General features: G+C 43.9%; 1 protein-coding gene across 1 annotated transcript; it reads left to right on the top strand.

Annotated features, from left to right (window-relative positions):
- Window positions 1–1,958: 1,958 nt before the first annotated feature.
- nr0b1 (nuclear receptor subfamily 0, group B, member 1) lies at window positions 1,959–12,634 on the top strand. Its single transcript, XM_078560519.1, has 2 exons — window positions 1,959–2,589; window positions 12,219–12,634. Exons 1-2 carry the CDS (start codon window positions 2,031–2,033, stop codon window positions 12,488–12,490), a joined length of 831 nt encoding a protein of 276 aa, XP_078416645.1. The 5' UTR covers window positions 1,959–2,030; the 3' UTR covers window positions 12,491–12,634.
- Window positions 12,635–17,027: the final 4,393 nt, after the last annotated feature.

Here is a 17,027-nt window from a genome sequence, read left to right as displayed (position 1 = left end):
TGGCCACGCATTCGGGACACCTGTATAAACTAACCATGCCTCTGCAACTAAGACCGGAATGTACAGGCCAGTCTAATCTCAGTAGGTGCAGAAAACTCTCTCAGCCCAGTGCACACAAGACATTCTGATCCCAGTAGGTGCAGTGAGGTGGAGAGATGACAGTCTGATCCCAGTAGGTATAATTAGGTGTAGAGAGGACAGTCTGATCCCAGTAGGTGCAGTTAGATGTAGAGAGGACAGTCTGATCCCAGTAGGTGCAGTTAGATGTACAGATGACAGCCTGATCCCAGTAGGTATAATTAGGTGTAGAGAGGACAGTCTGATCCCAGTAGGTGCAGTTAGATTTATAGAGGGCAGTCTGATCCCAGTAGGTGCAGTTAGATTTATAGAGGGCAGTCTGATCCCAGTCAGTGCAGTTACATTTACAGAGGGCAGTCTGATCCCAGTAGGTGCAGTTAGATTTATAGAGGGCAGTCTGATCCCAGCCGGTGCAGTTAGATTTATAGAGGGCAGTCTGATCCCAGTCGGCGCAGTTAGATTTATAGAGGGCAGTCTGATCCCAGTAGGTGCAGTTAGATGTACAGAGGACAGTCTGATCCCAGTAGGTGCAGTTAGATGTACAGATGACAGCCTGATCCCAGTAGGTATAATTAGGTGTAGAGAGGACAGTCTGATCCCAGTAGGTGCAGTTAGGTGTAGAGAGGACAGTCTGATCCCAGTAGGTGCAGTTAGGTGTAGAGAGGACAGTCTGATCCCAGTAGGCGCAGTTAGGTGTAGAGAGGACAGTCTGATCCCAGTAGGCGCAGTTAGGTGTAGAGAGGACAGTCTGATCCCCGTAGGCGCAGTTAGGTGTAGAGAAGACAGTCTGATCCCAGTAGGTGCAGTTAGGTGTAGAGAGGACAGTCTGATCCCAGTAGGCGCAGTTAGGTGTAGAGAGGACAGCCTGATCCCAGTAGGCGCAGTTAGGTGTAGAGAGGACAGCCTGATCCCAGTAGGTGCAGTTAGATTTATAGAGGGCAGTCTGATCCCAGTAGGTGCAGTTAGGTGTAGAGAGGACAGTCTGATCCCAGTAGGTGCAGTTAGGTGTACAGAGGACAGTCTGATCCCAGTAGGTGCAGTTAGATGTACAGAGGACAGTCTGATCCCAGTAGGTGCAGTTAGGTGTACAGAGGACAGTCTGATCCCAGTAGGTGCAGTTAGGTGTAGAGAGGACAGTCTGATCCCAGTAGGCGCAGTTAGGTGTAGAGAGGACAGTCTGATCCCAGTAGGCGCAGTTAGGTGTAGAGAGGACAGTCTGATCCCCGTAGGCGCAGTTAGGTGTAGAGAAGACAGTCTGATCCCAGTAGGTGCAGTTAGGTGTAGAGAGGACAGTCTGATCCCAGTAGGCGCAGTTAGGTGTAGAGAGGACAGCCTGATCCCAGTAGGCGCAGTTAGGTGTAGAGAGGACAGCCTGATCCCAGTAGGTGCAGTTAGATTTATAGAGGGCAGTCTGATCCCAGCAGGTGCAGTTAGATGTACAGAAAACAGTCTGATCCCAGCAGGTGCAGTTAGGTGTAGAGAAGACAGTCTGATCCCAGTAGGTGCAGTTAGGTGTACAGAGGACAGTCTGATCCCAGTAGGTGCAGTTAGGTGTAGAGAGGACAGTCTGATCCCAGTAGATGCAGTTAGGTGTAGAGAGGACAGTCTGATCCCAGTAGGTGCAGTTAGGTGTAGAGAGGACAGTCTGATTCCAGTAGGTGCAGTTAGGTGTAGAGAGGACAGTCTGATCCCAGTAGGTGCAGTTAGGTGTAGAGAGGACAGTCTGATCCCGGTAGGTGCAGTTAGGTGTAGAGAGGACAGTCTGATCCCAGTAGATGTAGTTAGGTGTAGAGAGGATAGTCCAGTGTTAAAGCTGTATTGCTCCGGTGAGCGGGCGCCCTCTGCCGCTGCTGTCGCTCGCAGTGGGTGGGACCAGAGCTTGGACCCTTATAAGTGAGCAGGCAGCCTCGGAAGCTTCTTGTTTTGAGTGAGTGTGGCGGCGGCTGCCAGCGATGTCTTCAGCTTGTGCGGACTTGTGTCAATGTAAGAACGACAGGGGGCTGAGCAGCATCCTGTACAAGCTGCTGAAAAACGATGACCAGGAGCTCCCCCCGGAACAGCAGACCCCCGCTGCAACCTCTCGACCCCCGGGGCAGGGCTGCCCCTGTAAGTCCAGGCGGAAAATGGTGCTCAAATGCCCTCACACCAGCTGTGCAGCAGCCTCTGTGGTCCTAGCGAAGACGCTGACATTTGTTAAGAATGTGCCCTGTTTCCAGGCTCTGCCCTGGGATGATCAGCTCACCCTGGTGAGAAGGTGCTGGGCGCCTCTCCTTGTCCTGGGACTGGCACAGGACAAAGTCGATTTCGAAACGATGGAAACCTCCGAACCCAGTATTTTACACACGATTTTAACCAACGGGCCCCCGAACGTCCAGGAACAGACGGGACATCAGCATTTACCTTCGGCGGCCGAGATCCAGACCATTCAAAGGTTTCTGGTGAAGTGCTGGAGCCTGGACATTAGCCCCAAGGAGTATGCCTATCTAAAAGGGATTCTCCTGTTTAATCCAGGTTGGTATATTTACAGATACATTCGGCACAGTGATAAAATGTTTCGTCACGGAAAAGTTTCAAGTTAGTTGCAGAAGTGTAACTGGAATAATTTTCATCGCTAATTTCTTTACGATTCGCTGCTCCATTTTATCCCGATACACCGTTAGTGGCGTAAATATTTTCTTAAGAAGTGTTAAGGCTGCACCACGAAACTTTCGCAGCATCACAAAGCACATTATGTTTCATACTGACTGACCCTGAGGTCAGAGGGTAAACGTGGAATCATGGCTAAACCCCATTTCAGAGAGTGTGGGCTCTCAGTAGACAGTCCCACACCACCTAGGGATTGGCGAAGTGTCGCGTGTAACTCCAGTCCAAAGCTAATTCAAAAAGGAGTGAAGAAGCCTTTGCATCTATATCGGACCTTTCACATCTTCATGATGTCCCGATGATGCACTATACAATGAAGTACAGTCATTTAGGCAAACGCAGTAGCCAATGTACACAGCGAGATCCCACAAGCGCACAAAAAAGCCCACAGCTAACTTGTTTTAGTGGGATTAATATTGACTAGGGCAACTCCCCTTTTCTCCAAAGAGTGTTAGGGTTCCCTTCACATCCAGCTGAGAAAGCTCAAATTGGAGAACAGCACCTCCAATAGGGCAGCACTCTTTCAAGTATTGCACTCATGGAGAGGGGTTTGAATCCATAGCCTTCTCACTCAGAGATGTGAATGCTGCCATGAAGTGAAAACTGAAAGTTAAAGCTTGCTTAAAACAGGCGCACGTGCCTCTTTTTAACAATTATTATCCAGAATTAAATAAAAATGTTCCAATAGTGCAGACACTCCTGCCCTCAGTTTTCAAATGTTTAAATTTGAAACGCTGTGAGAACAGCTCTGTATATGTGTGGCTCCAGTGATGTGTCTGCATATGCCAAGGAAACCGCTGGGAGCCTCTGGCACTTGAAACAACAGGAGAGCTCTCAGGCTGAATAATCACTTCTCGAGTCCTTGATGCTGGCAGGAACTGATACTGCAGCAACTAATCTGAGACCCTGTAACTACAGTGCCATTAAATACCAGGTTTCCCAACTCAAGAATATTCTGCCCCAAAATGTAATAATATAAGATTGCTTTACAATATCAGAAGCTGCAGGATAACAAGATATGAGTGACATCTACAGATTTTAATTGCAAGGTTAAAAGCCTTAGTCTTAACATGGGGGCGCCCTCACGGGCGAACGCTGAAGGGCTGCACTGAAGACTCCCGAAGCAGGTAATGGAGAGGAAACCATTCCATTGGATCAGGCACGGCTGGGATTGCAGCTTCTCATCCTCCTGGACCTGACATTGAGCCATGGAACATCCAGTTTAGATGGATGCCTCCACACGCAGTGTTTTTTTTGGGGGGGGGGCACCATAGTGATGGAAAAATTCTGGTGATGCCGCAAAATCATCCTGATTTGGGACCATGACAACCCTCATTGACTGTCTCCCCGTGGAATGCGCAGCTGATCATGGTCTCAACAGTTGCTCTCTGTACGTTGGATTTTGATCTGGCTGGTCAGACATAGACCATAGCAGATGACAGTGAATGAGTCACTTGTTCTTTCATGGTAGAGTTTCTCTGCTCACTGTTTCTAATAAAATGCTAAACACATCACTGGTGTGATGAGGAGCTCACCTGTTGACTCTTCAAAGTCTACCCACCTCGTTGTACTGCCTCAAGTCGGCAGTGTGATGGAATACTCCACTCCATACCTGGATGGATGTAGCCCCAGCAGCAGTTCATCCTAGTTAGACCACTTTGCTTAACCGGTGGCCCTGTATCTACTCCTTCCATCAATGACACACTGTGGCTGCTGCATTTACCCACATGATGTAATCGAGCATCTTACCAATATTACTTTGACAGGACCTCCCTCCCCTGTGACCTCGATCACTGAGAGTAAGAGAGCAGCAATGTAATGGGAATGCAGTCTCCTGAGAGTTCCCCTCCAAGTCACATATCATCTTGATTTGGACGCAATGGGCTGGATTTTCCCTGTCTCGTGGGGATGAGGCTTGAGGCGGGTGGAAGGTAGGGAGTGCTGTGGTGGAACAACTCCCTGGATCATTCCCGCCACAGGGAATTTTCCCAGGGTCGGGCTGGAAACGGGATCGGCTGCATATTCTGCAGAGAGGCAGCCAATGAGAGTAGTTAAGGCCCCAATTCGGGGAGATTTTACAGCATCACAAGAATTTTCCATTCACTGGAGTGCCTACCCCACCCCAAAAAAAAACACTGCCTCCATCCAGCCTGGATGTTCTACAGCCCACTGACAGGTCCACCTGATTGAGAAGCTGCAACCGCGGCTGTGCCTGATCCTGTGGAGTGGTTTCCTTTCCATGATCTGCTTCAGGAGTCTTCAGTGCAGTCCTTGTGTTGGCCAGTGAGGGCGCCCCCACGTTAAGGTGCCTCCTTGTTACCGACCTGCCTCAGGAGCGCTACCAGCCTGGTGTAGCTGCCAAGGCGCCAGGGTTTTCGGCCTTCTGATTGGACTGGCAGCATCGGGGACCCGTCAGACATTCTTAATAGGATGACGGGTGTGGAGGTGGCCAATTAGGAGGCTGTCTCCCACAATATTGCACCACTGGTCTTGCTGCTGTCAAGTGCAGGTTCAGGACTCCCATTTGGTCACAGCGCTGGAGCCTTGCAGCCTGCCAGCGAATGCCACTCAATGTTCCCTATAAGCCACATAGCAACCCCTAAGTTCCCACGCAGGCGAGGCACAAGTCGGCCCCTTTCTGCACGGCTGCGTAGAAACATTAAAGGACCTTCACACAAAAAATGAATAGGCTGCGCACCACTAAATAACTTCGAGGGGACATTGTTTGGCCATATATTCTGAATGGGATTGGGCTAATGTTGAGCAGACAGGAATGATCACATTGTACAGAATCAGAGAATGTATCGCACATGAAGAAGCCATTGTGCCGGAGCTGCTGCTCTAACTTCCAGTTCTCTGAGCTTTCAGCAGATCCTTTTATATTCAAATGATTATTCAGTTCTTTTTTAAATGATGTCACAATGTCTGGGTCAAGAGACACTTGTGGTAAACTATTCCATGATATGTCGATCCTCTGTGTGAAAAATGTCTCTTTTAACCCCACCCCCAACCCATTCTTCCTGTAATAAACCTTAGTTTATGTCCTCCTCGTTTCCAATTTGCCAACCAGTGAAAACAATGTTTCACTACTTATCCTCTCATCATTTTGAAAACCTCAATTAAATACTTCCTTAACGTTCTTTCATCCAGTCGAAAAGGCTACAGTTTTTCAAGCTTTTCACATCAACAATAACTTCTCATTCTGGGTCTCACTCTGGTGATTTTTTTGTTAACTTTTAAATACCTCTTGTATCTGCACCTCCAGATCTCTATGCATCTCCAGTTGAATCTTATGCTACACTTAATTTCATTTTTCTTTTTCTTAAATTCTACTATTTCACATTTCGCTGTGTTGAACTACATCTGTCACCTAAGTGCACATTCTCTGTTCTCCAGCAATCTTTTGCATTCTTCCTCATAGTTGACTGAGCCTTCTAATTTGGTATCATCCGCAAATTTTGATATCATTCCTTCGCAGAAAATATAATTAGAAATACTAATAAAATGATAGCGGAACCTACAAAATAAACATGTTTTACATTTTACATATAGAGTAGCAAAATAGCAACATAAGTAATTTCCTTTGCGCAATGTACAAGAGCTGAAAGTAAATTATACATGGTATGAGGAGCCAATATGACTTGGTGCACTCCAGCTACAGTCCCTTAAAAGCATAAGAGCCGGTGCAATTCTGTAAAATTAAATGTTAGTTACCAAAAACACACGTGCACTTCTCTCCCCCTGCCCCCCGTTAACTCTTTGTTTATTTTTACTCTACATTTGAGTCCTCTTGCAGGGTTTTTGACTGAACTATGACAGGGAGATAATAGGGACATGCTGCATTTCAAAGCTTACTACTGGGCCACTGGTTTAACCCATTTTATATCTAGTTGGAGGACCATTTCATCTTCACAATTGTGTTTGATGCATTTTGCGGATGCAGGCATATTGTTTTTCCTCAGCATTAGTTATAAAATGAAATATGTGTCAGAAAAGGACTACACTTCCATCACTCTGCAAAAATCATGCTTTGCCATACGTGCAAATTTTTGTCACACTTAAAATTTTTAAATAAGAGAAAGAAAGTCAATATTTTCATATGATCTTGGAGCGTAGCCAGGGGTTTATGAGAAGCTGCCAACAAAATGAAAAATAATCTAGCATTTAGTCTCTAATTGATGCCAGGTTGTGTCTTTTGCAGTAAATAGGTCTTGTGACCTTAAAAAAAATTGCCAACTCACAATCAGTTCCATGTTAGGACCATAAGAACATAAGAAAGAGAAGACCCAATGGCAGGCTGAGCCTGTTCCACTATTCAATATGATCATGGCTGATCTTGGGCTTCAACTTCACTTTCCTGCCTGCCCCTCGATTCTGAGAAACCATAAATCTGCTTATTTCAGCCATTCAGTGATGGCACATCTGTGAGAGAAAATTCCAAAGATTCACAACCCTATGAGTGAAGAAATTTCATCTCATCTCAGTCCTAAGTGATCGACTCCTTATCCTGAAACTGTGTCCCCTTGTTCTAGATTCCCCAGCCTGGGGAAAGCACATCTCAGTGTCTAACCTGTCAAGCCCCTTCATAACCTTGAATGTTTCAATGAGATCACCTTTCTTTCTTCTAAACTCCAGCGAACATAGGCCCAATTTACTCAGTCTCTCATCATAGGACAACCCTCTCATCCCAGGGACGATCTGGTGAACTTTTTCTATGATGTCTCCAATGCAAGTAGATTCTTCCTTAAATATGGAGACAAAAATTGCACACCGTATTCCAGGTGTGGCCTCACCAAAGCTCTGCACAATTGTAGCAAGACTTTTTTTATTCTTGCACTGCAATTCCTTTGCAAGAAAGGCCAACATGTCATTTGCTTTCCTAATTGTTTGCTGTACCTGCGTGCTAACTTTGTGTTCCTTGTACAAGTACAACCAACTCTCTCTGGACATCAACATTTACAAGTTTCATGCCTTTAAAAAATATTCTGATTTTCTATTATTATGACCAAAGTGAATAACCTCACACCTCCTCACATTATACTCCATCTGCCACCTTGTTGCTCGCACACTTGTCCATGTCTCTTTTCAGCTTCTCACAGCTTGCACGCCCACCTAGCTTTGTATTGTCAGCAAACTTATGTGCATTACTGTCTGTCTCTTTGTCTAAGTCATTAATGTAGATTGTAAATATCTGACTCCCCACAACTGATCCTTGTGGTACTTCACTAATCACAGCCTTACAACTTGAAAATGCCCCATTTATTCCTATTCTCTGCTTCTTGCCCTTTAACCAATCCTCTATCCATGCTAATATATTACCCCCAACTCCTGAGCCCTTATCTTGTGTATTCATCTTTTGTGTGGCGCCTTATCAAATGTCTTTTGGAAATTCAAGTATACTACATTCACTGATTCCCCTTTATGTACCCTATCAACTACATCCTCTAATAACTCTAATAAATTTGTCAAACAGGATTTCCTTTTGGTAAAATCATGTTGGCTTGTTCTAATCATACTATGCTTTTCTATGGACATTGTTAAGACTGCGTCATTAATAGATTCCAGCACTTTCCCGATGACTGATCTCAGGCTAATGGGTCTGTAGTTCCTTGTTTTCTCTATCCTTCGTTCTTGAATACTGGTGTTATATTTGCTAACTTCCAATCTGCTGGAGAATTTCCAGGATCTATGAAATTTTGGAAAATCATAGCCAGTGCATCCATTATCTCTGCGGTTATCTCTTGTAGAACTCTAGAATGTAGGCCATCAGGTTCTGGGGATGTCGGACTTTAGTCCCTTGAGTTTCTCCAGTACTTTTTTTTTCTGCTGATATTAATTATTTTAATTTCCTCACTCTTATTAGCCCCCACATTACTGCCTATTTCTGATATGTAACTTGTGTTTCTACCGTGAAGGCAGACACAAAATATTTGTTCAATTTCTCTGTCATTCCCTATTCTCCATGATTACTTCTCCTGTCTCTGCTTCTAAGGGATCAACATTTGTTTTAGCTACTCTCTTCCTTTTTATATACTTGTAAAAGCTCTTACAATCTGTTTTTATATTCCTGGCTAGTTTGCTCTCATGTTCTATTTTTTCCCCTTTTATCAACTTTTTGGTGGCCCTTTATTGGTTTCTATAACATTCCTAACCCTCAGACTTACCACTTTTTTTTGCAACATTATAAGCCTCTTTTAATCTAATACTATCCTTAACCTCCCTAGTAAGCCACAGATCTTTCATGCTGAGGCTTTGTTTTTCAATGGGATCTACTTTTGTTGAACATTTTGAAATGTTTCTTAAATGTTTCCCTCTGCTTGTTTACTGCCATACCTTTTAGACTATTTATAATCAAAAAATTTGCCAGGTCTGCCCTCGTACTTATGTAATTGGCTTTGTTTAAGTTGAAAGTTCTTGTTTGTGATTGGAGCATGATATTTTCAAACTTAACATAGAATTCAGTTGCATTATGATCACTATTTCCCAGTGAACCTTTTACTATGACGTTACTAATTAATCCTGCCTCATTGCACAATACTAGATCTAAAACAGCTTTATCCCTAGTTCTTTCCATAACATATTGCTCCAGGAAACTGTCACAGAAGCATTCCACAAACTCATCTTCCAGACCACCTTTGCCAATTTGGCCCAGTCTACATGAAGACTGTTACAAGCTCTAATAATTTCTTGTTTAATGCTCTGTCCAATGGTATAACTAATGTTAGAGAGCCTATTAATTATTCCCACCAGCACTTTCTGATAGTTGCTATTCCTAATCTCCACCCATACTGATTCTACATCCTGATTTTCTGAGCCAAGATCTTTTCTTACTAATGTCCTCAGGGTTACCTCTCTGCCATTGCTATTTTGCTTGTCTTTTCAAAATGTGGATCCAGGATATTGATTTCCCAACCTTGGTCACCTTTTAACCATGTCTCTGTATTGGCGATTAGACCTAAACCACTTATCTATATTGGTGCCACTAGTTCATTTACCTTATTGCAGATGCGCTATGCAATCAGATAAAGTGACTTTAATTTTGCTTTTTACTATTTCCTTCATGGACCTTACTCTCTGATGCACTATTACCATTAAAATCTCTGTCCCTTTCTGTCCCAGTTAGCTTGTCTTTACCCATATCTATTTCCTATATTTTCCTATTTCCTCAACTTTTACCTTTGGTTTCTAAATCTTCCTTCATCCAAATGCTCCTCCCTCCATTTTTTAAATCTATTTTCCCTAGTCTGTCTGTATATGCAATCTGTTTGTATGCCCTGTCCTGTCACACTCTGGTTACTATTACTCGTACTGCTACCCTGAACTATTGCCCTGTCCTTTCTCTTTAACGTAACAAATTTCCCCTTACATGAACCTTCCCTGCCCTACTAATTAGTTTAAACCCCTCCCTACAGTTGCATAACAGCCCTTGTTATGTGACTTGTCAGGGCACTGGTCCCTGCATAGTTCAGGTGAAGGCTGTCTGAGCAGTACGGCTCCCTCGTTTCCCAGTACTGGTGCCAGTGCCTGATGACTTAAACCCCGTTTCTTTCACACCAGTCTTTGAGTCATGCATTCAACTATCTGATCTTATTTACTCTATGCCAATTTGCTTGTGGCTCAGGTATTAATCCAGAGATTAATACCTTTGTGGTTTTGTTTTTTGATTTAACCCTGAGCTACTCATACTCCCGAAGCAGAAACTCTTTCTTAGTCCTATCTTTGTCATTGGTACCCACATGGACCACAACGACTAGATCCTTCCTTTCCCACTCTAACTTTCTTTCCAGCCCTGAGAAGATGTCCTTAACTTGGGCTCCGGACAAGCAAAATATCGTGTGGACTCACGCTCTCAGCTGTAGACAACAATATCTATCCCCCTAACTATACTGTCTCCTACTACAAATACATTCCTTTTTACTCCACCCTTGAATCATGGTGCCATGGTCAGTTTATTCATCCACCCTGCAGGTGCCGCTCTCATTTATACAACCTGCAAGAACCTCAAACCTGTTGGACAATTGCAGGAGTTGAGGCTCCTTCATTGCTACCTTTTGGGTCCCCTTACCTACCACAGTCACACCCTCCTGTTCCTCACAATGGATCAAATCAGAAATACATAGCCAAAGGGGAGTGACTGACTCCTGGAACAAAGTGTCGAGGTAACTTTCCACCTCCTTGATGCATCACCGTGTCCAAAGCTTGCACTCCAACTCATCAACTTTGAGCCAAAGTTTCTTGGGCTGTAGACACTTACTGCACATGTGGTTGCTGGTGTCCACCAGCTCCCACATGCTACAGCTACAACACATCACTTGCTCTGCTGTCTTTATTGTATTTCATTTAATTAATTAAGTTTCAATTAGGTTTAGAAATACCAATCAATTGTTGACTAGTTAAGTTTTTTAACTAGTTGATCTATAAATTTATTGCAATATTTACATCACTCCAGTACTGCCCTCATCTGGAGGGATAAAACTCGCCAATAAATCACTTACCCATTCACCTAACTAATGCCTTTAAACCCTCATGAACTACTGGAGGCTGAAAAAAGGTATAAAAAGCAACAACTGCTAAGACAGCTTCCTGCTTCAGTAATTAATACCTATTCAGGCAGCCACTCTCAACTGATTGACAGATAACTGCTACTGCCATGCAGTTTCAAGTAAACTACAATATTTTTAAGTAGCTTTCAGTTTTAAAATCCTAAATCAGACTCTGACTGTTATTCTAAATTATATCTTGAGAAAAACTTACCAAAGATTAGCACTGGCACTAAATTCCCAGTTAGCACTTGTTCCTCATTGCACTCAGGCCTCATTGTCTCCAGCCTGTGCCCCACTCTGCACTATAGGATTTAAAGTGCAGAAAGAGGACATTCAGCCTGTCATTTCTGTGCTGGCTCCTTGGTAGAGTTGCAGCCTCTGCCCTGCAAGGTTCCATAAGTTTACATGTTCTACTACTTCAAATATTTATCCACTTTTCCTTTGAAAAGATACAATAGTGTCTGTCTCACGTTTCCTCTGGCAAAACAATTTATGCTCCAACAATTGTCTCTAAAGAAATTTCTTCTAACCTGTCCTTTCACTACCTTAGTGACAAGTTTAAATTCAATTCATGGTCTGTAATTACTGATTCATCAACCAGAAGAAATGGTCCTTCCCTATTCATTCTGTCAGAATCTATCATTTAAAAAAAATCTATGAAATCCACTCAGAGCTCTTCGTGTTTCAGTATTTGCACCTAACCGACATAGCTTAGCTTTGCATTTAAAATATGAAGATTCTGTACAACATAGTCAAATACAAATTAATCTTGACAAGGTGCACACATTATTTGTTTTTGTTTTAATTTGTGACCACCCAATTGTAACAAGCTGTGCAATAAAAATAGTTAAAACAGTTTTAAGTCGAGGTCTATTCTAAGTTTCATGTGATTTTTTAATGTGGATTGCATATTCCTCTGTGTGGTGTTGAAATATTGCACTGTTCTTTTTGTAGAGCTCCCAGGACTGCACTGTGTAGGGTACATTCAGAGTCTTCAGCAAGAAGCACGGCAAGCTCTCAATGAATATGTGAAGACAATTTATACACAAGATCAGACTCGCTTTTTCAACCTGATCATTGCGCTTTCCATGCTCCGATCCATTAGTGCAGGCGTCATTGTTGAACTCTTTTTCAGACCCACTGGTAATATAAACATAGAGGACAAGTTGCTGGACATGCTGTGTGCCCATAGCAAGGCTCAAGCTACAGAGAAAATGAGTGCATAGTAAATGCTGATGTTGCTCGATGTGAATATGTTGTAAAATAGTCTATTTAAGTTATTTGTGTTTTTGCAGACAGTATTTTTGTATATTGCTAATCTTGAATTTAATGTGATTTGTCATGAATAAATGCAATATTATTGAGATTGACTGAGCTCTCATAAACCTGTTTAGTTTTCCAGTAAAGCATTTTGTTTTTCTTGTTTCAGTATGGGAATATTTAATGCTTAGTGACACTGCAGCCAACTCTTCTTCATCTCCTGCAACAATTATCTACTCATTTTGATGGCCTGCCCAATGTACCTTGACCTTGGTCCTTCACTTCTGTATCCTAATAATAAAAGAAAGTGCTATTGTGTTGAGGATAATATATAGCTGATAGAGGAAAACAAAGTTTTGATCCAGCTACTTGGATAATTTTTGTTATAAACCGAGAAAGAAAGAAAACTTGCATTTATCTAGTGTTTTTCATGTTCTTAAGCTGTCCTTCACAGACAATAAATTACATCAAATTTACAGCATGGGAACAAGTAGTTCAACCCAACTGGTTGCTGGTGTTCATGCTCCACACAAGTCCTGTCCCACCTAACCTCATCTAATCCTACCGGCGCATTCTTCCAATTCCTTTCTCCGTCATGGCCTTATCCAGGTTCCTTTGGACTTTAAAGAGCAGTCTTGTGTTCATCACAGAAATAGAACAGCAAGTAAAAACACCTCAATTTTTGTTTTGTTTGTTTGTGAGATGTGGGTGTTGCTGGCTTGGCCAACATTTATAGCCCATCCATAATTGCCCTTGAGAAGGTGATGGTGAGCAGCCTTCTTCAACTGCTGCAGTCAGTGTGTTGTAGGAACACCCACAGTGCTGTTAGGAAGGGAGTTCCAGGATTTTGACCCAGTGACAGTGAAAGAATGGTAATATAATTCAAGTCAGGATGGTGTGTGGCTTGGATGGGAACTTGCAGGTGGTGATGTTCCCATGCATCTGCTGCTCCAGTCCTTCTAGGTAGTAGAGGTCACAGGTTTGGAAGGTGCTGTCGAAGGAGCCTTGGTGGGTTGCTGCAGTGCATCTTGTAGATGGTACACACTGATGTCACTGTGAGTTGGTGGTAGAGAGAGTGAATGTTCAAGGTGGTGGATGGGGTGCCAATCAAGCTGGCTGCTTTGTCATAGAATCAAAGAAAATAGGAGTAGGAGTAGGCCATTCGGCCCTTCGAGCCTGCTCCACCATTCATTATGATCATGGCTGATCATCCAACTCAATAGCCTGCTTCCACTTTCTCCCCATATCCTTTGATCTCTTTTGCCCCAAGAGCTATATCTAACTCCTTCTTGAAAACATACAATGTTTTGGCCTCAACTACTTCCTGTGGTAGCAAATTCCACAGGCTCACCACTCTCTGGGTGAAGAAATTTATCCTCATCTCATCCTAAATGGTCTACCCCATACCCTCAAACTGTGACCCCTTGTTCTGGACTCCCCCACCATCGGGAACATCCTTCCTGCATCTACCATGTCCAGTCCTGTTAGAATTTTATAGGCTTCTATGAGATCCCCTCTCATTCTTCTGAACTCCAGCGAATATAATCCTAACCAACTCAATCTCTCCTCATATGTTAGTCCCGCCATCCCAGGAATCAGTCTGGTAAACCTTTGCTGCACTCCCTCTATAGCAAGAACATCCTTCCTCAGATAAGGAGATCAAAACTGCACACAATATTCCAGGTGTGGTCTCACCAAGGCCCTGTATAATTGCAGCAAGACATCCCTGCTCCTGTACTCAAATCCTCTCGCTATGAAGTCCAACATACCATTTGCCTTCTTTACCGCCTGCTGCACCCGCATGCTTACCTTCAGCGACTGGTGTACGAGGACACCCAGGTTTCATTGCACTTCCCCATCTCTCAATTTATAGCCATTCAGATAATAATCTGCCTTCCTGTTTTTGCTACCAAAGTGGATAACCTCATATTTATCCATATTATACTGCATCTGTCATGCATTTGCCCACTCACTCAACTTGTCTTGTTTGGTGTCAAGCTTCTTGAGTGTAGTTGGAGCTGCACTCATCCTGGCAAATGGAAAGTATTCCATCACACTCCTGATTTGTGCCTTGTAGATGGTGGGCAGACTTTGGGGAGTCAGGAGATGAGTTACTCTCTGCAGAATTCCCAGCCCCTGACCTGCTTTTGTTGTCTCAGTATTTATATGGTTAGTCCAGTTCAGTTTCTGGTCAATGGAAATGCCCAGGATGTTGATCATGGGGGATTAAGTGATGGCAATGCCATTGAATGTCTCTCTCTTATTGGAGATGATCATTTGCCTGGCACTTGTGTGGCACGAATGTTACTTGCTGCTTATCAACCCAAGCCTGAACGTTGTCCAAGTCTTGCTGCATACAGACAAGGACTGCTTCAGTATCTGATGAGTCGCAAATGGTGCTGAACGTTGTTCAGGTGTTGCTGAATATCCCCACTTCTGACCTTATGATGGAGGGAAGATCATTGATGAAACAGCCGAAACTGGTTGGGCCTAGGACACTACCCTGAGGAACTCCTGCAGTAATGTCCTGGGACTGAGACAATTGACCTCCAACAACCACAACCATCTTTATGATACAAACAGCAAGTGAGATCAATAATCAATGAACACTCGTTGGCAAATATTTTACATCTTTTGTGATTTTTATTTCCATTGGTTTCAAGTACTGCCAAATGAGTAAAACTAAGACCTGAGAAAGTGAAACATATGCAGTTAATGAACATTAGCTTTATAGTTAACTTCATACATTTAGAAGTTTACAGCATAAAAAGCAGGCCATTTGGCCCAGTTATTGTATGTGGCAGTCCTTTGCTAGAGCAACCCAAAATCAATCCCACTGCCCTGTTCTCTTCCCAGAGCTCCTTATCTTTATCGCAAATGTTTTTCCAATTTTCCATTAACATATGCAATGATCTCTGCCTCAATCACTCCCTCCGGCAAAGCAATCCATGCTCCAAAAACCATCTGTGCACAGACATTTCTCCTGCCCCTATCCTCATTATCCTCATTCTGTGTGGTTGTATTAACTACCCACAAAAGCGCAATGGTGATAATAGTCTCAAGTCCTAAAATTATAGTTTCCCATTGCTGGCATCGCTTGGTGAATCTATGCTTTACATTTTCAATGGATATTTACAATGGGTGTTCAAAACTATACATGGTACTCTTAACTGTAACCTAACAAATGTTTTGTGTACAAATTTATCATTATATCTGTATTCCTGTAGCCTATCCCCCTATTTATAAAACCCAAAATGCTGTTGGTTTTTTTTATGGTTTGATCTGTCTGCATTCACATGAGATCGATGGGCGGAATTTTCCGTGCACGCTGCCATCAAGTGTCATGGCCGGCATGAGTGGACAATATGACAGGAAGGCCAAAAATCGGTTTCAAAGGGCAGAATTTACCGTTGGTGAGCTAGGGGCGGGGCCCGCTCGCCGATGTGAAAATGATGCGGGAACCCCCGACGTCATCCCGCCCCATTTAAATATTCAGGAAGGCGGGGGGACAGCGCGATCAACTGTCTGCCCACCGACCTGTCAATGGCCAATTAAGGCCATTGACAGGATAATTAAAACAATTAAAGGCCCTGCCTGTCCAACCTTAAGGCTGGCGGGCAGGCCAGGAGCCCCTGCGGGCTTCTGATAATGCATGAAACCTCATCCATCGGCGGGATGAGGTTTCATGTCTGTTTTTAAAAACTTTAATAAAGTTTCTGTGATATTTATTAATATGTCCCATCTCGTGTGACATTGTCACATAAGGGGGACATGTTAATTTTTTTATTTTTCTATTTTTAAACTTTCAAAAACTTTCAGCGCTCTCCTTGAGGCAGCACTTAGTCTCAGGGAGATGTGCGCTCTTTCGTGCGCACGCGCAAAAGAGCACACTTTGGCAGTTGGGGAATTCCCCCCCCACCCGCACAGGAAACGCATAGTGCTTCTTGGGTACCCCGGTGGGTGGGCCACCCAATTGGCCCACCCACTTAAAATGGCGGCAGGGCCCATTTTGGCAGCGGCCATCGGCTGCCCGCCCGCTACTGAGCCAGTGGGGCCCGCCCGCCCATCAAGGGCAAAATCCTGCCCAGAATGTTGAGAAAGTACTTTGCAATCGTCTGCTCATCCTGTCAATGGCAGGCCTTGTTTGCCGCCGCCACACATTAGGAACTTCATTGTAATACATCTGCATATCATTATAAGCCCAGCTCACCGGAATCACCCCCACCCCATGCTGGATCATCCAGGCACGTCGGTGTGATTGCACGTCGTAATGTTTCACAACTGTACATAAGTGACGTGCACCTGGCGAGCTGCTCTTTGCTCGGGACTTCAAGGTTTTTTTGCCTACCTTTCTTCAGGCAGCACTCACGGTCATCAGCGCCAGGCTTCACAGACAGCTCCACACCACTTTTAGGGGGGCCTCACAGGCAGGAGTCTCTACCTACCAGACCACCCAAAAGGCAGGGGTGGCTTTTCAATGGCTGTAGGGCTATGGCTTGCTTG

This window comes from Cetorhinus maximus, chromosome 16 (genome assembly GCF_964194155.1).
Source record: "Cetorhinus maximus chromosome 16, sCetMax3.hap1.1, whole genome shotgun sequence".
Classification (NCBI taxonomy): Eukaryota; Metazoa; Chordata; class Chondrichthyes; order Lamniformes; family Cetorhinidae; genus Cetorhinus; species Cetorhinus maximus.
Note: the sequence above shows the minus strand (reverse complement) of the source record. Positions and strands in the feature narration are given on the sequence as shown.